This window comes from Pristiophorus japonicus, chromosome 8 (assembly GCF_044704955.1).
Source record: "Pristiophorus japonicus isolate sPriJap1 chromosome 8, sPriJap1.hap1, whole genome shotgun sequence".
Taxonomy (NCBI): Eukaryota; Metazoa; Chordata; class Chondrichthyes; family Pristiophoridae; genus Pristiophorus; species Pristiophorus japonicus.
In genome coordinates this window covers 206,036,850-206,057,897 of record NC_091984.1, presented here as the reverse complement: position 1 = coordinate 206,057,897, position 21,048 = coordinate 206,036,850, and the positions used below count along the sequence as shown (strand labels likewise).

The 21,048-nt window shown below is 45.3% G+C and overlaps 1 protein-coding gene across 3 annotated transcripts in view; it reads left to right on the top strand.

Moving 5' to 3' along the window:
- p2rx4a (purinergic receptor P2X, ligand-gated ion channel, 4a) overlaps positions 1-21,048 on the top strand; it is a 75,200-nt gene that overhangs the window by 28,721 nt on the left and 25,431 nt on the right. For all 3 annotated transcript variants that reach the window (XM_070886348.1, XM_070886349.1, XM_070886350.1), the window contains exons 5-8: positions 5,532-5,628; positions 18,797-18,877; positions 18,971-19,112; positions 20,641-20,777. In XM_070886348.1, the coding sequence (XP_070742449.1) occupies positions 5,532-5,628; positions 18,797-18,877; positions 18,971-19,112; positions 20,641-20,777 (457 nt within the window). The remainder of the gene's footprint in view (positions 1-5,531; positions 5,629-18,796; positions 18,878-18,970; positions 19,113-20,640; positions 20,778-21,048) is intronic.

The following is a 21,048-nucleotide window of genomic DNA, read 5'->3' as shown; positions in this document are numbered from 1 at the left end:
CACCGGCCTCTAACGGGGTGTAACCCAATTTTGCCCCGAAGTTTTAAATTCAATGATTTGTTTTTAAAAGCTTGCTGATGTGATGTAACTAATACCAAGCAACGTTTGGATGTCCTTTTCAAATAGTGGCTCAGTTCAGTGTCGAGGCTACAATTTAGCACGACTTGGTTTTTAGTTTCCATTATTAAAGTGCAATCCTTTCCAGTCATGTCTTCATTTACTAACAGTTTGTAGTAATAATGCTTTAATTTAAAGGGATGCTGTTTTTAAAAATATGTATAAAACAAACTTGAAAGAGATGGATGCAGTAGCTGTATTAATTAACTCTGCAATTAAAACCAAGATTAAGTGAGATTACAATTTTTAATTGTAAGATTAATTGCGATTTTTTTAAATTGACTAATATGGATATATTGACTTGATGCACTGAAAACATTATTCTATAAATTATACCTTCTATGGTTAAGTAACATTTCCTTATCACTTTCCAATATCACACAGACCTGAAATTCTCATTCCATCTAACAGTATTCTCAGAATTCCCCACTTAGAGTTAAGTGCATATTGCTTAGAATTGAAAATGACTGAGGTAGAATGAATGGATATCTGAAATCAAACAAGTCCATCGTGCTGCACATCTCCAGTGCTTTCTTTTTGTCAGTCAATTTCTATTTAAAAACAGAGTTTTATAGATTCATAGAAACTTGCAGCACAAGAGGTAATTCGGCACTTTTTTGATCGTTCATGGAATATGGGCTCTGGGAATGCCAATATTTATTGCCCATCCCTAATTGCCCTCCAGAAGATGGTGGTGAGCCACTTTCTTGAACCACTGCAGTCCATGTGATGAAGGTACTCCCACAGCGCTTTTAGGGAGGGAGTTCCAGGATTTTGACATAGCGATGATGAAGGAACAGTGATATATTTCCAAGTCAGGATGGTGTGTGACTTGGAGGGGAACTTGCAGGTAGTGTTGTTCCCATGCGCCTGCTGTCCTTGTCCTTCTAGGTGGCAGAGATTGCGGGTTTGGGAGGTGCAGTCTAAGAAGCATTGGTGAGTTGTTGCAGTGCATCTTGCAGATGGTACACACTGCAGACACGGTGCGCTGGTGGTGGAGGAAGTGAATGCTTAAGGTGGTGGATAGGAACAGTCATTGCCAGGCACTTGTATGATGCAAATGTTGCTTGCCACATCAGCCCAAGTCTCAATATCATCTATGAACTACTTCATTATCTCAGGACCTGCGAATGGAACTCGACACTGTGCAATCATCGGCGAACATCCCCACTTCTGACCTTATGAAGGAGGGAAGGTCATTGATCTGGAGTACTGTGCACAGTTTTGGTCTCCTTATCTGAGGAAGGATATACTTGGCATGGAGGCAATGCAACAAAGGTTCACTAGATTGATTCCTGGGATGAGAGGGTTGTCCTATGAGGAGAGATTGAGTAGATTGAGCCTATACTCTCTGGAGTTTAGAAGAATGAGAGGTGATCTCATTGAAACATACAAGATTCTGAGGGAGATTGCCAGGGTAGATGCTGAGAGGTTTTTCCCCTGGCTAGATCTAGGGGGCATAGTCTCAGGATAAGGGGTCGTCTATTTAAGGCTGCGATGAAGAGGGATTTCTTCACTCAGAGGGTTGTGAATCTTTGGAATTCTCTACCCCAAAGGACTGTAGATGCTGAATCGTTGAGTATATTCAAGGCAGCGATAGATAGATTTGTGGTCTCTAGGGGAGTCAAGGAATATGGAGATCGGGTGGGAAAGTGGAGTTACGGTCGAAGATCAGCCATGATCTTATTGAATGGCAGAGCAGGCTCAAGGAGCCGAATACATAAGAACATACGAAATAGGAGCAGGAATAGGCTATTTGGTCCCTCGAGTCTGCTCCACCATTTAATATCATGGCTGATCTGATCATGGACTCAGCTCCACTTCCTTGCCTATTCCCCATAACCCTTTATTCCCTTATTGCTCAAAGATCTGTCTCTGTCCGCCTTAAATATGACCCTATTTTTAGTTTCCCCTATGAGCGGAAATACCCTTTCTGCATCCACCTTGTCGAGCCCCCTCATTATCTTATATGTTTCGATAAGATCACCTCTTAGTCTTCTGAACATCAATAAGTAGAGGCCCAACCTACTCAATCTATCTTTATAAGTCAACCCCCTCATCTCCGGAGTCAACCTAGTGAACCTTCTCTGAACAGCTTCCAATGCAAGTATATCCTTCCTTAATTATGGAGACCAAAACTGTACGCAGTACTCTAGGTGTGGCCTCACCAATGTACACTGTGTACAGTTGTAGCAGGATTTCTCTGCTTTTATACTCTATCCCCCTTGCAATAAAGGCCAACATTCCATTTGCCTTCCTGATCACTTGCTGTATCTGCATACTAACTTTTTGTGTTTCATGCACAAGGACCCTCAGGTCCCTCTGTACCGCAGCACTTTGCAATTTTTCTCCATTTAAATTATAATTTGCTTTTCTATTTTTTCTGCCAAACTGGATAACCTCACATTTTCCCACATTATACTCCATCTGCCAAATTTTTGCCCACTCACTTAGCCTGTCTGTATCCCTTTGCAGATTTCTTGCATCCTCCTCACAATTTGCTCTCCCACCCATCTTTGTATCATCAGCAAACTGGGCTACATTACACACGGTCCCTTCATCCAGGTTCATAAATAGTTGAAGCCCCAGCATCAATCCCGCACCATCCCAGTCATTGGCAGCGTGGATGTCCAGGTGTCCCATGGCGGCGCGATGCACAAGCTACCTTTGTGGATCATTGCTAGTGATGGGCCAACGCTGCTGGGAAGAAGATGGATGAAGCAAATCTAAATCTGTTGGAGCTGGGAAAGCCTCCAGGACCCGGCGATCGACATCTTACGCAGCCCTAAACCTGGATCCATCACAGCACCTGGAAATCCTACCGTCCAACTCGACTGTGTGGCGATGACACAGATTGCACAACTCAACGGCGAGATGATCCAACCTGAATGACCAGACCTCACCTTCCTGGCTCCAGTGGCAGGACTCCGAGGGAAGAAGATTGGTGCAGAAGGTAGATTGCCGGCTTCTGTGGCAGAACCTGGGGAGAAAAAGATCACCGCAGCCTACCTCGTGGAGAGAAAGAAGATGGCGCCCGCACCACGAGGTGAAGCACCTGAAATCAAGATGACCGCGACCAGACCACGAGGGGCAGCGTTGAGGAAGCAACACATGATGCCGAGCAGCGAACTGGATTGGGATAAAGATTGCAAGGCTCTTTTAAAGGAGACCGGCAACCCAGAACAATTAAAGGGACAATTCCACTCTTTGTACAGCGATGCCGGTGACACTAATGATAAAGATGTAATTAACGAATGCAAGTATACAAATGTACCGTTGAACAGCGATGCCAGTGACACTAATGTAAATGATGCAATCAACAAATGCAAGTATATAAATGTACAGTGATGCTGGTAATACCAATGAAAAAATGTAACTAACAAATGCAGATATCTAAATGTAACCTTGCACAGAGATGCTGATAGTACACAGGAAAGGATGAGGGGTGATCTTATAGAAACATTTAAAATAATGAAAGGGATAGACAAGATAGAGGCGGAGAGGTTGTTTCCATTGGTCGGGGAGACTAGAACTAGGGGGCACAGACTCAAAATACGGGGGAGCCAATTTAAAACCGAGTTGAGAAGGAATTTCTTCTCCCAGAGGGTTGTGAATCTGTGGAATTCTCTGCCCAAGGAAGCAGTTGAGGCTAGCTCATTGAATGTATTCAAATCACAGATAGATAGATTTTTAACCAATAAGGGAATTAAGGGTTATGGGGAGCGGGCGGTAAGTGGAGCTGAGTCCACGGCCAGATCAGCCACAGTCTTTTTGAATGGCGGAGCAGGCTCGAGGGGCTAGATGGCCTTACTCCTGTTCCTAATTCTTGTGTTCTTGTGAAAGAGATGTAATTTACAAATGCAAAAGTGTAAAGACAAATAACAATGTCGAGTCGGCTGATTGCGGTTGGAGCCAATGTATCATGAATGCTAATGATGAAATAAGATATGATGCCGTGTTCTACATGCACACCGCCAAAGCCAAAGGTAACCTCCCATGGGAAGCACCTAGATCCAGTGGGCTACCCGATCATGTAGCCTGCACCTCCGGGACCAATGTGATGCCACAGGGAGGGTGGCCACACACACAGTTTGAGCATACCCACTGTAGGGCCAGCGATCAATGGATGGCACAGGCACCACCACTGGCACCCTGCCCCAGATCAGCCCTACCCCCTGGCCACCAGGGCCAGCACCGGGAGCAAGAGGCCAGCAACCTCCAGCCCTCCCGGGGGGACCTGGGATGACCAGACTTCCACCACCGCTGAAGGGCAGCAGGGAGACCCAGCAGCCCTCAAAGGAGGACAGGGAGGCCACACACTCCTGTGGCTCTGTCCACCACTAAACGTCCTCACCCACCTGCACCCACGCCTCCAGTTGGAGACCAGAACTTGAATATGTACTTGCTCCACCACTGTTGAACTCTAAAACAGCGACACAACCAATCTGATTCTTTATTCTCTGTATATGTATGCCAATGCAGGTGTTGAGCCATACACACGGTCTATGTATTGGGGGGGGGAAATGGATGTATGTAGCCATGGACACATGGATCACACCCAGAACTCACACAACCCTCACTACAACCTCCAACCGTCCACTGCTGACCACTTCCCAATGTCGTGGCAATAAGGACTTGGGGGTCCACCGGGAGAGAGCTATTCCCAAGCAAAGACACAGTGCAAGGGCTTTTGGGCACTCAAGTCGAGGGCCAGAGTACACAGTGCAAAAGCCTGTGGCACAAGACTTAGGGGGGAGTGTTGTTGTGTATGTATAATGTATGTACTGTAACACTAGACCACTGAATGTATCTTCACACTGTATACACCATACCTGTACAACCAGAGGGTGCTACTGGTGGAGACCTTAAGGGTCACCTGCACACTGCAGGTAACCAAGTATAAAAGGGAGCTCACCTCATTGTGTCCTCACTCACGGAGCTGCAATAAACAGACTAAGGTCATTACAGTTCAAGTACAATACCCTTACCATGTGGAGTCATTATTAGAGTGCTTGCATATACTACAGTAATCAGCAGGAGATTTTCTTGCCCATGTTTGACCTGATGCCATGAGACTTCATTGGGTCCGGAGTCAATGTTAAGGACTCCCAGGGCCACTCCTTCCCGATTGTATACAACTGTGCCGCCATCTCTGGTGGATCTGACTTGCCAGTGGAATAGGACGTACCCAGGGATTGCGATGGAGGTATCTTGACTTTGGCTGAAAGGTATGATTCTGTGAGCATGACGATGACTTTGAAAGAGCAGCTGTGCTTAGTCCCACAAGATAAAAACATTTATCTTTATAACATTTCTTTTTCACTACTTAGCAAAAATTCATATTGAGAAATGCATAAAAAGTGTTCCTTTTTGATCACAAATGTTATTAATTGTGAGTTTTGTTTTAATCTTAGGGGTTTTTACTGGAAAATGTGTCAAATACAATGAAAAGGTGAATACTTGTGAAGTTTTTGCTTGGTGCCCTGTGGAGAATGATGCAGTTATTCCTGAGTAAGTAAGATATTGGTTTAAAGTCCTGTTGATAATTATTACCAATTAAATATTGGTTAGAAACTTGATGTCATTAATGTATCCGATTTGAGAATGCCTTTTCAATGCTCTTCAAATAATTCCGCATATTTCCTGCAATATGGAGACTAAAACTGAACAGAAGACTCCAAATGCAGCTTCACCAAAGCCAGATACAACTTCAACAATATCTCCAAACATTTAATTTGCTTTCTTCACCACTGATCAAGCTGAACTCTGAACTGACAGTTCTAATGACATATTCACTAAAACCCCCATATCTCTTCAAATCTGTTACTTCAAGCATGATGCTAATTAATATGTATTTAACACTATCGTCTTGTCTAATCTCATAATTTTACACTTATCCATGTTGAATACCATCTGCTACCTATCTGCCTATGGCCCTATCCTATCAATATCCCCTTGGATTATCACACATTGGTTATCATTGGCCACTTCATTCAATTTGTTGTAATCTGCAAAATTAGACACCACAGACAATGTTCCCTCCTCTAAGCCATTTATAAAAATGATAAACAACAGCCCCTGTGGAACTCCACTGACAACTAGATTTTACTCTAACACCTTCCAATGCACCACCATTCTTTGCTGTCTTTCTTTCAGCCATGTGTCAATCCAGCCTAATACTTTGCCACCTAATTTATTGGCCATACCTTGTGAATCAATCTTTTACATGAGATAGTATCCTGGATTTCATTAATGTTCTCCTGAAATCCAGGTATTTATCCACTGCCTCATCTTTATCCATCAGATCTGCAATCTCCTAAAATAATATCTAGGTCAGACAATACCTGTCCCTTCTGAATCGATGAGGCTCTCTCCAATCTGACCCTGGCCTTCCAGATGATCATTTATGCTATTCTTCATCAAAGTCTTGAACACCTTCCCCACTCACAAGTCTTATGATAGGGGTCCCAGTTGCTACTTTCCAATTCATCGGAATATCACTTAATTCTAATGAGCTTTAAAAGATATTAATAAGTGGATATGCAATCCCTTCGGGCAACTTTCCCATCAACATTCGATGGAATTGTCAGAGATCTTAGCTTCCTAGTATGCCTTCTCTTGTGACACTAATGGTTTCCAGTCTGCTTGCTCCCTTTTACTTCTTTCTGAATTTAGTCATCTCTTCCATTCTAGTAAAAACTAATCAGTAACAAATCAGGAGTTAGCCACACTGGTGAGGATGTTGCTGATAATGACAATGCACATAGGCTGGAATTTTCCAAGTGCCAAGCGTGTGGGTTTGGGGGCAGGTTGGCAGTTAAAATCTCAGAAATTTACAGCGCGTTGGGAACCCGCCGACTTTCGCATTTAACTGGGGTGCGTTTCCCAGCGCACCACGGACCCACTCGGGGGAGGCGGGCAACTTCATTGAAGTACTTAACTCCTTGTTGAAAAACCTTCGAGGCTTTATAATATTGGGTTTTGAGTTTTAACTTTTTGGGCATGGGTTTCATGCACTTCGGGAACCTTGCCTGTGAAGGGAAGGTGGCAACTCGATGGCCATTGTGTGAGTCTATTAAGTGACAGCTGGAAAAGACACACAACTACTCATACATTACACCTGCTTACTTGTCTAATGGAATAGCTCTTGTTGACTCCATTTTATGCAGAGATTTAGCTGTCAAAAATGTTCAGATTATTTCTGCAACCTCTCACCACATTGCTAGTAACTATTAGAACATTGAAGGATTGTGCCTCTGATTTTCACTTTACCTGCCGTCTATTAGATCAGCATGGGTGCCGCTTATGCTGTCTCACCTTGGACCTCAGAATCAGACCAAGTTGAGCCCCAGCCACAACAGCAGCTTTCTCCTTAACAACCTGATGCTCCACAGGAGAGCGGGGATCAGCACACGGCAATAACCCCAACACGGTATACAGGCAGAGGATGAGCTTCCTGGACATGACTGAACTGCAGTGCTTCAGGAGGCTCAGGCTATCATGCCAGGTTGTTGCAGACATTTGTAGCTTGCAGGAACAAGCCCTGCTGCCTGGTGGACATGCCTTACCAATGGCTGTCAAAGTCACCACCGTCCTCAGCTCCTTCCAGGGATCTGCAGCAGACATTTGCAGGATCTCTCAATCGGCTGCCCCCAGATACATCACCCAAGTGACCGATGCTCTGTTTCACAAGTCAGCCACTTATGTAAACTTTGCCACTGATGAAGCCAGTGTTACTGAGCAGGCGCTCGGCTTTACGGTTGTGGCTGGCTTCCCACAGGTGCAGAACGTCATCAACAGCACACGTGGCCATCAAAGCACCCTCACATCACCCAGGAGTGTTTGTGAACCGCAAGGGCAGCTCGTCTGCAGCCATAAAAAGATCATGCATATGTGCGCCAGATTCCCTGGCAGCTGTCATGATTCTTTCATGCTCTGCCAGTCCACCTTCCCTCAGTTCTTTGCACCTCCAAACAGACTTTCCAGCTGGCTGCTTGGAAACAAGAGCTATCCACTGAAGACATGGCTGATGACACCCTTGAAGAAGCTCAGCAATGAGGCAGAGGAGCGTTATAATGACAGCCACATGTCGACCAGATGTGTCATAGAGCAAGCAATCGGCATGATGAAGATGTGCTTCAGATGCCTTGAAAGATCTGGAGCAGCCCTTCAGTAAGCACGAGCCAGGGTCTCCAGAATCATCATTGTATGCTTCGTGCTGCACAACATAGTCCAGCAGCGAGGATTGGAGTTGCAGAACGAGCAAGGCACAGAGCACACAGCCTCTTCAGAGGACAAGAGGGAGGGACAGGTGGGAGGAGGAACAGATGGAATGAGGAGGTGGTGGAGGGACAGGTGAAGCAAGGAGGAGGAAGAGAAGGTGGAGGAACAGGTGGAGATGGCATCAGCAGCGGCATACATTGCTGCCCGGGAGGGCCTCATAATGGCCAGATTTACTTAACTTGCACCAGTGCACCCATATGGCTGCCAGATGCTGTACTAACTTCCCCCACCACCCCTGACCCCTGCTACCAACAGCACTACAAAGCAACCCCTGTGGCATCAGCAGTCTGCTCACTTCCCTGCTGCAACTGCTTAGACACTTTTGGCGGACATCCCCTGGGTTTTGGAGCCTGTGAGAGCCCCGCCAAAGACTGCTCCTCCTGCAACTGTGTAGGGGCAGACTCAGCCATCAGGATCCGAGGCAGCATATGGAGCTCTGACTGAGGGGGAAGCACCAGGGAGAAGTGGAAGCACTTTGAGAAGAGGCCCCACTTCATTGTCCCCTTTCACCATCATCCCTTTCATGGGCCACCCGCACTTCCCTGCTCGCAAGGAGCTAGAGAGCTCCTTGCACATCAGTGGGGCGATGAACAGCCAAGACTACATTAATATCCCTTCTCGAGATGAGGTAATTGAGCGTATGCAGTCTGTTTTTCACAGCAAACATGTTCTCATTGGACTGGCGCATTTGCTGCTCCATACAGGTGGCCATCCTTTCCATTGAACAGCACTTCGCCGCCATCGCCTGCGAGATGGTATGCTCATGTTGGAGATGGACTCCTCCATTCTCTGTATATTTACACACGTTGCAGCTTGTCATGTATGTACTTCTGGGATCACTAGCCACGAGATGACGTCACAGTTGCACGCACCTGTGTGCAGCCCAAGTATAAGAGGCCAGCCATTTTGTATATTAGTCACTTTGGGCCTTAATAAAGCAGAGCCAAGGTCAAATCTCTTGGAGTTAAACAGTACTCAGTCTAACAGTTATTGCATGCACAACACAGCTGCAAAAGCAGCCAGAGGTTCATGAATTTGTTGCTACCCCTCCAAGATCACCCTCTTTCTCAATGGCCCCCAAAGTTCAGCAACTACATGCAGCTCAGCAAATCTTGCAGCATCCTGCATCCTCCGACGAGGAGTCTCCAATACTGTCCCTGTCTTCTCCATCTGCTCTTGTTCACTTGTGATGTGCGAGACACTAAGTGATAACACTACTTTATCTCTCACAGGACCCACGAGGTGTTCGTATTGTAGGTGCTTTGCCTTGGTGGTTTCGATTCATCCCAGACTACCGTTCTAGACACGGGAATTATTTGGGGAACAGAAAACTGAACCAGAGACCGGTCATTCGACCTCAACCATACAATACTTTATTCAGTTACACACACACACACACACACACACACACACACACACACAACCAGTAAAAGTAACACCTGGTGGCATAAACGAAACAGTACAACAGTACAAAAAACTGGCCAATCCTAACAGGCCCCTGTGGCGAATTAAGATGACTAAGAAAACAACAAACTACGGTAACGTACAGGGTATAACTGGATTCGTCCAACAAATCCCACCTTACACACACTATAATCACACGTAGCACCTCCCCACTAAACCCCTAAGGCTTAGAAACATAGAAACATAGAAAATAGATGCAGGAGTAGACCATTCGGCCCTTCGAGCCTGCACCACCATTCAATAAGATCATGGCTGATCATTCCCTCAGTACCCCTTTCCTGCTTTCTCTCCATACCCCTTGATTCCTTGAGGGCCATTTCTAACACCCTCTTGAATATATCCAATGAACTCGCATCAACAACTCTCTGCGGTAGGGAATTCCACAGGTTAACAACTCTCTGAGTGAAGAAGTTTCTCCTCATCTCAATCCTAAATGGCCTACCCCTTATCCTAAGACTGTGTCCCCTGGTTCTGGACTTCCCCCAACATCGGGAACATTCTTCCCGCATCTAATCTGTCCAATCCCGTCAGAATCTTATGTTTCTATGAGATACCCTCTCATCCTTCTAAACTCCCGTAAATAAAGGCCCAGTTGATCCAGTCTCTCCTCAGTTGAACCATCCCGGGAATCAGTCTGGTGAACCTTTGCTGCACTCCCTCAATAGCAAGAACATCCTTCCTCAGATTAGGAGACCAAAACTGAACACAATATTCCAGGTGAGGCCTCACCAAGGCCCTGTACAACTGCAGTAAGATCTCCCTGCTCCTATACTCAAATCCCCTCGCTATGAAGGCCAACATACCATTTGCCTTCTTCACCGCCTGCTGTACCTGCATGCCAACTTTCAATGACTGATGAACCATGACACCCAGGTCTCGTTGCATCTCCCCATTTCCTAATCTGCCATTATTCAGGTAATATTCTGCCTTTGTGTTTTTGCCCCCAAAGTGGATAACCTCACATTTATCCACATTATACCGCATCTGCTATGCATTTGCCCACTCACCTAACCTGTTCAAGTCACCCTGCAGCCTCTTAGCGTCCACCTCACAGCTCACACCGCCGCCCAGTTTAGTGTCATCTGCAAACTTGGAGATATTACACTCAATTCCTTCATCTAAATCATTGATGTATATTGTAAAGAGCTGGGGTCCCAGCACTGAGCCCTGTGACACTCCACTAGTCACTGCCTGCCATTCTGAAAAGGACCCGTTTATCCCGACTCTCTGCTTCCTGTCTGCCAACCAGTTCTCTATCCACATCAGTACATTACCCCCAATGCCATGTGCTTTGATATTGCACACCAATCTCTTGTGTGGGACCTTGTCAAAAGCCTTTTGAAAGTCCAAATACACTACATCCACTGGTTCTCCCTTGTCCACTCTACTAGTTACATCCTCAAAAAATTCCAAAGGATTTGTCAAGCAGGACTTCTCTTTCATAAATCCATCCTGACTTGGACCGATCCTGTCACTGCTTTCCAAATGCGCTGCTATTTCATCTTTAATAATTGATTCCAACATTTTCCCCACTACTGATGTCAGGCTAACCAGTCTATAGTTACCCGTTCTCTCTCTCCCTCCTTTTTTAAACAGTGGTGTTACATTAGCTACCCTCCAGTCCATAGGAACTGATCCAGAGTCGATAGACTATTGGAAAATGATCACCAATGCATCCACTATTTCTATGGCCACTTCCTTAAGTACTCTGGGATGCAGACTATCAGGCCCCGGGGATTTATTGGCCTTCAATCCCATCAATTTCCCTAACACAGTTTCCCGCTTTATAAGGATATCCTTCAGTTCCTCCTTCTCACTAGACCTTGGTTCCCTAGTATTTCCGGAAGGTTATTTGTGTCTTCCTTCGTGAAAACAGAACCAAAGTATTTGTTTAACTGGTCCGCCATTTCTTTGTTCTCCATTATAAATTCACCTGAATCTGACTGCAAGGGACCTACGTTTGTTTTCACTAATCTTTTTCTCTTCACATATCTATAGAAGCTTTTGCAGTCAGTTTTTATGTTCCCAGCAAGCTTCCTCTCATACTCTATTTTCCCCCTCCTAACTATACCCTTTGTCCTCCTCTGCTGAATTACAAAATTCTCCCAGTCCTCAGGTTTGCTGCTTTTTCTGGCCAATTTAACACTATCCTTAATTTCCCTTGTTGGCCACGGTTGAGCCACCTTATTTTTACTCCAGACAGGGATGTACAATTGTTGAAGTTCATTCATGTGATCTTTAAATGTTTGCCATTGCCTATCCACCGTCAACCCTTTAAGTATCACTCGCCAGTCTATTCTAGCCAATTCACGTCTCATACCATCGAAGTTACCTTTCCTTAAGTTCAGGACTGTAGTCTCTGAATTAACTGTGTCACTCTCCATCTCAATAAAGAATTCTACCATATTATGGTCACTCTTCCCCAAGGGGCCTTGCACAACAAGATTGTTAATTAGTCCTTTCTCATTACACATCACCCAGTCTAGGATGGCCAGCCCTCTAGTTGGTTCCTCGAAATATTGGTCTAGAAAACCATCCCAATACCCTCCAGTAAATCCTTCTCCATCGCATTGCTACCAGTTTGGTTAGCCCAATCAATATGTAGATTAACTGCTGTACCTTTATTGCACAAATCCCTAATTTCTTGTTTGGTGGTCTGTACACAACTCCCACTCCCGTTTTCTGCCCTTTGGTATTCCGTAGCTCCACCCATACAGATTCCACATCATCCAAGCTAATGTCCTTCCTTACTATTGCATTAATTTCCTCTTTAACCAGCAACGCCACCCCACCTCATTTTCCTTTCTGTCTATCCTTCCTAAATGTTGAATACCCCTGGATGTTGAGTTCCCAGCCTTGGTCACCCTGGAGCCATGTCTCCGTGATGCCAATTACATCATATCCGTTAACTGCTATCTGCACAGCTAATTCGTCCACCTTATTCCGAATACTCCTTGCATTGAGGCACAGAGCCTTCAGGTTTGTCTTTTTAACACCCTTTGCCCCTTTAGAATTTTGCTGTTATGTGGCCCTTTTTGCTTTTTGCCTTGGTTTTCTCTGCCCTCCACTTTTACTTTTCTTCTTTCTATCTTTTGCTTCTGCCCCCATTCTACTTCCCTCTGTCTCCCTGCATAGGTTCCCACCCCCCCTGCCATATTAGTTTAACCCCTCCCCAACAGGTTTGGTTTGGGACAAACGACACCCCCTCACACTTGATTTGGTGATCTTAACGGTGTGTGGGCTTGGATATTGCTCACCCAGGTTATCCATTGGCTTATTCGCTGCTTCTTCCTTGGGGAAAACTTTCTCTTCTGATTCCGTGCCACCATTGCAGCATTCAGGTCCTGGTCTCGAGGATCCTTCCGAAGGTAGAGTAGCGAGACTCTTGGTCCCTCGTTGGTGGGTTTCCTCTCCGTCCCGGACAGAGTGCACCATTCTTGAAGCAAAGAGAGAAGCGAGAGAAATGGCAGCAAACTGCCATCTCTTATATGTTACAGTCCATGCTTCCTCCTGCCAAAATAGAGTATTTCCATTGTCTGAATGGCCCATCATCCCGGATCTTACGATTGTGTATTCTGTTGATGGCTCCTGATGACTTCTGCTTCCACTGGGTCTGGGATTTAACGGAAGTTCTTGGTTCGGTTTCCTGCCTTTTGGGGCAATCACAGCCAGGTAATGGCGTAAATGGCCGTTGATGGGTTTCTGCTTCGCGCCCAATCTTGGGCTAAGTGGTTTCCCATCACTGAACAATCCTGCCAATTGCCTAGGATGAGTTTTCTCTCCTGGTAATTGTTGCCCAGAGACCTCAGTCTGCTCCAGATATTTTCAGCAAACAATGAAACACAATATGTCCAAAACTCCCAATTTTGGGAAACCGTACAGTGTCCAGCATGTTCTTTAATAAAATCCTTCTGGCGTCAGCACTTTGTCCAATATCCTTTAATATCTTCCTGGGGCCTGCGCCGATGCTTACAGTATCTGCGCTGTGCTGGGTGAGCATGGGTCTGCTGATGGTGCACCCTCAGATACTGGAGCTTCCTCTGAGGAGTCACCTTCCTCCTCTGGCTGGATAGTGGGGCAGGCACTTGATGGACCCGTAGGAGAGTAAAGAGATGAATTAGAAGTGTTATGATAAGAATGGGTAACTTTACCATTATGCACATGATGACATCAGTCACCATATCATCATCATCATCATAGGCAGTCCCTCGAAACGAGGATGACTTGCTTCCAGGCCAAAAAAGGATGAGTTCACAGGTGTTTCAATGAAGGACCTAATATTCCAGATCCCGAACTACATCCTGAAGGGTGGAAAATGTCTATGCGTGGATATTTTTAACATGTGGTGGTCATTGCACACCAGTCACCACACGGGCTTGACAGAGCTAGGTCTTGGTCCAGTGGCAAGGATTATCCAAGACGACTGGAGGCCTGCCCTGCTACACGGGCCTAGTGTGCACACATATAGCAGTGTGGGCTGGCCCATGCTGCCCCTGGTCTCGAACTCACACCTCTCCTGGGCCCCATCACATCCCTCCACAGTCTCTCGCCGCTCCTGCTGTATTTGCCCACACTCCAATCTGGACCTGGACCTTGATGACGTCACCCTTCGCAGCCGTCGCCCTCCTGCACCAGCTCGTGCTGTACCTTGCAGTGGCCGCCGCACCTTTTATGGCCCCGACCTGCCGCTGATGGTCTCTCGCAGGTCGGGGCCTCCACACTGCTCCCAGGCCGCTCACCACTCCTTTTATGGCCCCGACCTGCCGCTGGTGTTCTCAGGCAGGTCGGGGCCTCCACACTGCTCATCACATGAATGACTGTTGTATGCCATGTGGCTGTATGAGATTTAATTCTGTCACCAGGTTGCTGGGAGGTCCCCTTCTCACAACAACTTGTATTTATATAGCGCCTTTAATGTAGTGAAACATCCCAAGGTGCTTCACAGGAATATTCTGAAACAAAAAATTTTACACCGAGCCACATAAGGAAAAATTAGGGCAGGTGACCAAAAGCTTGGTCAAAGAGTGGTCAAAGAGAGGTAAAGAGGCAGAGAGGTTTAGGGAGGGAATTCCAGAACTTAGGGCCGAGGCAACAGAAGGCACTGCCACCAATGGTTGAGTGATTATAATCAGGGATGCTCAAGAGGGCATAATTAGAGGAGCGCAGATATCTCGGGGTGGGGGGGGGGGTGGTTTGTGGGGCTGAATGGGATAACAGAGATAGGGAGGGGGCGAGGCCATGGAAGAATTTGAAAACAAGGATGAGAATTTTGAAATCGAGGCGTTGCTTAACTGGGAGCCAATGTAGGCCAGCAAGAACAGGGGTCATGGGTGAGCGGGACTTAGGACATGACAGCCAAGTTTTGGATGACCTCAAGTTTACGTCGAGTAGAATGTGGGAGGCGAGCCAGGAGTGCGTTAGAATAACCAAGTCTAGAGGTAACAAAGGCATGGATGAGGGTTTTAGCAGTGGATGAGCTGAGGCAAGGGCGGAAATGGAGGTGGAAATAGACGGTCTTAGTTATGCTGCGGATATGTGGTTGAAAGCTCATTTCAAGGTCAAATATGATACCAAGGTTGCGAACAGTGTTGTTCAGCCTCGGACAGAAGTTGGGGAGAGGGATGAAGTCAATGGCTAGGGAACGGTTTTTGTGGTGGGGACCATCGAGAGGGCTGTGTTTGGCAAGGTGACCAAGGTCAGGGACTTACTGGATGGCGCCAGAATAGCTGGCATGGTGACTATCCTAGGCCGACGTCCGGCCAGTGTCATTGAGTCGCTAAAAATGGTACTAGGCCCTGACTCCACGAGATGTGTCGAGGAGGCTCAAGCACGTGGGGCGATCCCGTCCGAACTGACCCCTGTCCGGATGGAATTCCTCATTCCCCACCAAGCCCCGAAACCTCCCTTGGGAGCCGGCGCCTCACAACTTGAGCCTCCTCTGAGAAATCCCCTCCGTGCCTTTCATTTCTGTGCGGAGGGGACATATCATGGCGCACCATCTTGCCATCCTGAGGAGTTGAGGGGGGTGGTCCCCAATGGAGTGCTCTCTACGCAGGAGTCCTCTCTTTATCTATTGGGGACATGGCCTGGAGGGTGTTGCATGGGGCAGTCCCGTGTAATCGGTTTTTAAGTTGGTTCATGGATTCCCAGGCCGCTTGTAATTTCTGCGGTCTGGAAGAGTCCGTGTTCCATGTTTTTGTGGAGTGTCAGGTTGCAGCCCTTGTTCCAATATTTGAAGGTGCTGCTCCTCAAATTCTGGCTGCATTTCAGGCCCACGTTCCTGATCTTTGGACATCCTGTGCGGAGGTGATTGACCGGTCGGAAGGCCTCCTTGTAGGACTGCACCTGGGCATGGCCAAGGTGGCCATTAACTGGTCCAGGCAGCGGGCGGTTGAGGGGGTCGTTCAGCCCGACTGCCTGCCTCTCTTCTGCGGTTACGTTCGAGCCAGGGTGTCCCTGGAGATGGAGCACGCAATGTCCACTGGTACGCTCGTGGCCTTCCCGAGAGGTGGGTTCTGGAGGGACTGAGGTGCGCCATCACCCCTGGCAACCAAATTTTAATTTGATTCTTTAATGTTAAAAGTTTAATTTGTCGGTTTTAGTGCCCCTTTAATAAGGGGGCACTTGATTTATAGTTTCAACAAAATAGTTGTGGCAGGGACCAAAACCAATGGCTTTGGTCTTCCCAATATTTAATTGCAGAAAATTTCTGCTCATCCAGAACTGGATGTCGGACAAGCAGTCTGACAATTTAGAGAACGTGGAGGGATTGTGAGAAGTGGTGGTTAGGTGGAGCTGGTTGTCATCAGCGTACATGTGGACGATGTCGTCAAGGGGCAACATATAGATGAGAAACAGGAATGGGCCAAGGATAGATCCTTGGGGAACACCAGAGGTAATGATATGGGAGCGGGGAGAGAAGCCGTTGCAGGAGAGCTTTGAGAGAGAGTGATGGAATGAGTGTAAGGAATGGATGGGCTAAATTTGTAGTGCGTGACTATGAGAGAGTGGCATGACTATAAGGGAGTGGTATGCCATTGCCAAATGGCCTCCTTCTGTGGTGTTACTTACTATGATTGCATTAGGATGAGGGTCAGTGGTGGTTAGTCAGATGGGGATGTGAGTAGGTTCATAGACAGTGAGGGATGGGTGGATCTGCAAGATAGGTTGGTGTGAGGAGTGATGTGCAGGAGTAGGCTTGGGAAGGCAGAGTGATGGGGTTGGGGTGACATTGAATCTTTTGCAGCACTGTATCCACGTCCTCCTCACCACATCCCTGCTGCTGACCGACTCTGCGATCTCTAGCCATGCCCTCTTAGGTTCTTTGGCTGGTCTTTTTCTGCCATCCACAGGGAAGAGGACCTCCCTGTGTGCTCTTACTCCCTGGACCAACACTTCCAGGGAGGCATCTATGAATCTTGGCGCTGCTCTCAGTTTTTATGTCTTCGTGACTCACAGAATTGTCAATGTTGTCCAGCAATTTTGAGCTCTTGAAAGCACCTTGAACACTCCTACAGCAACCTTCAAATGTGATGTGTGCAAGACTGATTTAAATATCCGCACTGAAAACGAGTTATAAGTGACATCATCAGACCTGCTCCATTTAATTGGGGTGGGAAATGCGCATGACTCTTTCAATTGGTGCCATTGAGTTAAACATGCAAAGCAGAACACGTTGTTGAAATGTTCGGGATGGCGACCCACTATGCAGCCCGCACTCGCCTTGCCCGACTCCAGGGTAAAGATTCCTGCCATAGTGTCAGAGAAGCTACATCACAATGGTACCAGTCAAAGGAAAACCAATATTCAGACATGAAAGCCTACACATTACAGGAATATCATTCTCGAGCATGGTATAGGAACCCTTTTGGCTGGGATCATGCATGGCTGACCTGGCATAGGTGATTCTCCTATGCTTTTTGGAAATAGGAGGTGGGTGGGGTGGCTTGACCCATCCACCTCCACGGAGGTGTGTGGGGGGCCTGACCCATCCACCTCCATGGCACGAACCTGGTATTGCAGTACTTCCAGGAACGGTGCAGTGGCTCTAGGCCTTTTGGCTAAGAGCATTGGCGCAGAGTGATCCTTGATGTGTGCAAGGCATTTGTGATTTGACAAAGAATTGGAAAGATTGGCAACGAATAAATAAAATAAAAAAAATGGTATAGGAAATTAAAACTAGAATTGTACTTATAAAAGATACAACAAATAATCAGCAGTTGTCTAAGAAAAAAAAGTACTTTTTAACTAAGTACTAAAGTTTTTGGGAGAACTTGTCAGAGGACCGACATGATTGTTCAGGTATTTTTCAATGCTACAAGGTTTTCATGGTTCAAACTGGATAATATAATGAACATAACTAGGATTTGGCTGAAATGATACATGTAGAAACAAAAAATATATTGATGGGACAAAATTCTCTGTTAATTTTAGTAAAATACAAAACAAATAAATTACAACACTGGAAATTCTGCACTAGCACCAATTTTGGGGGGTAAAATTCCTGTTTTTGCTAGTTTAGAACCATATTGGAAATTTTAAAATAAGTTGAACGATTTGTTCAATTTTTTGCTGCTTACTCTTTCCTTCTTGATACTTACCAACTGAATTTAACTACTATTGATTCATTCATGTTTAGTTGATCAGATATTTAATTGGTGATTTAATAGATAAAATCTCATTTCAGCTAATCCTAATTTTTGCCCTTCAGAGATGTGTCACCCTAAAATGTAACATTTTCAGGCGAAATATGTGAAGCAATGGATTCAAATTAGCTGGAAGATTTTTAATTATTTTGATTATCAATAGGTGGAATTCTACCTCCATAGAAATCATTAGGCCGAATAACATGGGAGCCAAAAAGCTTCAGAGGAAAGTGAAATAAAAGTTTATGGGTGTTCATGTTAATACTGTAAATGATCTTTGTTTATAGGCCTGCAATTCTTGGAGAAGCTGAGAACTTCACAGTGTTAATAAAGAACAGCATTGCCTTCCCCAAGTTTCATTTTTCAAAGTAAGTTTAGTAACTGCTTTGAATTGCCCATTTGTACCACACATGTTCACAATATAATAAAAAGCTGACAGACTTCCTTTTCTGTTACTGCAGGAGAAATATATTGACAAATGCAAATACCAGCTACTTAAAAACTTGTAGATTCAAACAGGAAAATGATCCTTTCTGTCCAATTTTCCGCATTGGGGATGTGGTTCACGAAGCAGGAGAGGATTTTGAAAAACTAGCGGTTCAGGTTTGTTATGATAATTTTAATGTTGTTTTGTTCAGATGTAACCTGTTAAAGATCTCCTTATCTCTATCTAGTAGGCTGCAATAGATTTCTTCTGTCTACATACCACACCCTACCACGTGAACAATGTACTAAAGTAGCTGATATCTTGTGAAGATCATTTCATGATTACATTAACACAATGGATAAGTTTCTAAATAACTGATAGCCTGTGTAAAAAGATTTACTACTTTATATTTAAGAATATATAAAACTTGAAGGTTGAGAGAGCTTGAGTGGATTCGAACATGGTGATTGTGATCCAGTGACAAAACAACTGAGTAAGAGTGAAAAGAAAGACAAAAATAGAATTTTTAAAGGAAATGACCAAAGAATATGGTAATTTTCTTTCCTGACTGTTAGAATCATCAGATTATGAATTAATCTCTGTTATTTGCCCATAATATTCTTGATTTTCTCCTTCCTTGTTTGATCTCCCCCTGGCTCCAGGCAGTCACATTTGAAGTCACCCTTTGCTGCTAATTTTCTGGCTGGCAGTGCTTCTACAAATTATATAGTCAGTTTAGCCTCTTTCTCTGTCCTTTTTTCTTTCCTCTCCTGAAGGCACTAAATCATTCTGGGATTTGGTTCTACAAGCACTCGCAGCCCCCCAGTACATCACCAAATGGCCGTCCTTCACATGCAAAGACGCAATTACTGACAAAATGATGGTAGGAACGCAGCACACTACACTTGCATGCCTTTGCTGAAGGCTCACTCAAGCCAATTGTTGTTCTTGACATTCTTCACTTTTATTTCTCCCTTTCTTCCTTCACTGTTTTGTTCTCTCTCTTCTATTTCATTCTCTTCAAACATTTCTTTTTTCTCAGTTTTTGTTTCTGTCTCCTTTCCCCTTTTTGCCTTTTGGAACAGTTTAGTTTTCATTGTACTTCCTACAGGGTTGGAACTGCAGCATGGGGAAGATGAGGGAGCTGGAGGAGGGTCTCGATCAGTTGAGGAGTGGGAAACTGACAAGCTAAATGATGGCCAGCACTATCCTGACTGTCATAGCTGATGGCTGTAACATTTTCATATGATTGTTGGCAGGGAAATCCCCTGTGGGGTCCCATCACAGCAGAACCCAATCCTATCTTGTAATGTGCACATACTTTTAGTAGAAATCACTGGATAGCACACAAGTGCTTGAGGTGATTTTGCTATCCATATACCAGGAGAAATAAGGACAGTTGCAGAACACCTATTGCTGCCCCGGGAGCGATGTCATAAACACAAACCAAGAATAAAAACTAGGACCAACTTGAGCTGTATAACTTGGTATGGATTTACCAGTTGAGCCAATGGGTGTTTTCGTCTATCCATCCCCCGAAACTTTCAAAATGCGAATCCCATTTTAGTGAAGTGGCAACTACAGGAGACCTTTGGATATCAGTAAAGACAGGGAGTTGAATTAGCAGTTACTAGTTATTAAAAACTGATGGTTTTATTTTTATTTCACATAAAATCTCTCATCTGACTATCATCTCTTTTACAGGGTGGAGTGATTGGGATTTTGATAAAGTGGAACTGCAATCTGGACCTATCTCCATCCAAGTGCGTTCCAAAATATATCTTCCAGCGGCTTGACAACAAAAATTTTCGTGAAACAGTATCGCCTGGTTATAATTTTAGGTATATATTCACTTGAAATTATCTGTCAAATAAGGGATTAAACAACAGTAAAATAAATTTCCATCTTTTGAATTTTCCAGAGGATTCAGTTGCTAAATACACCTCCCAGTTTGGTGGGAAACTCAGGACTAGATGCCTAGTCTATACTGATTTACTTGATTTAGTCATAGGGACACTACAATTGGTCTCCATGCCTCGGGGCTTGAGGAATGGAAGGGGTGGAGGAGAAATCAGCCAAGTTCACACTTTTATTCCCTATTTAGTGACTGGT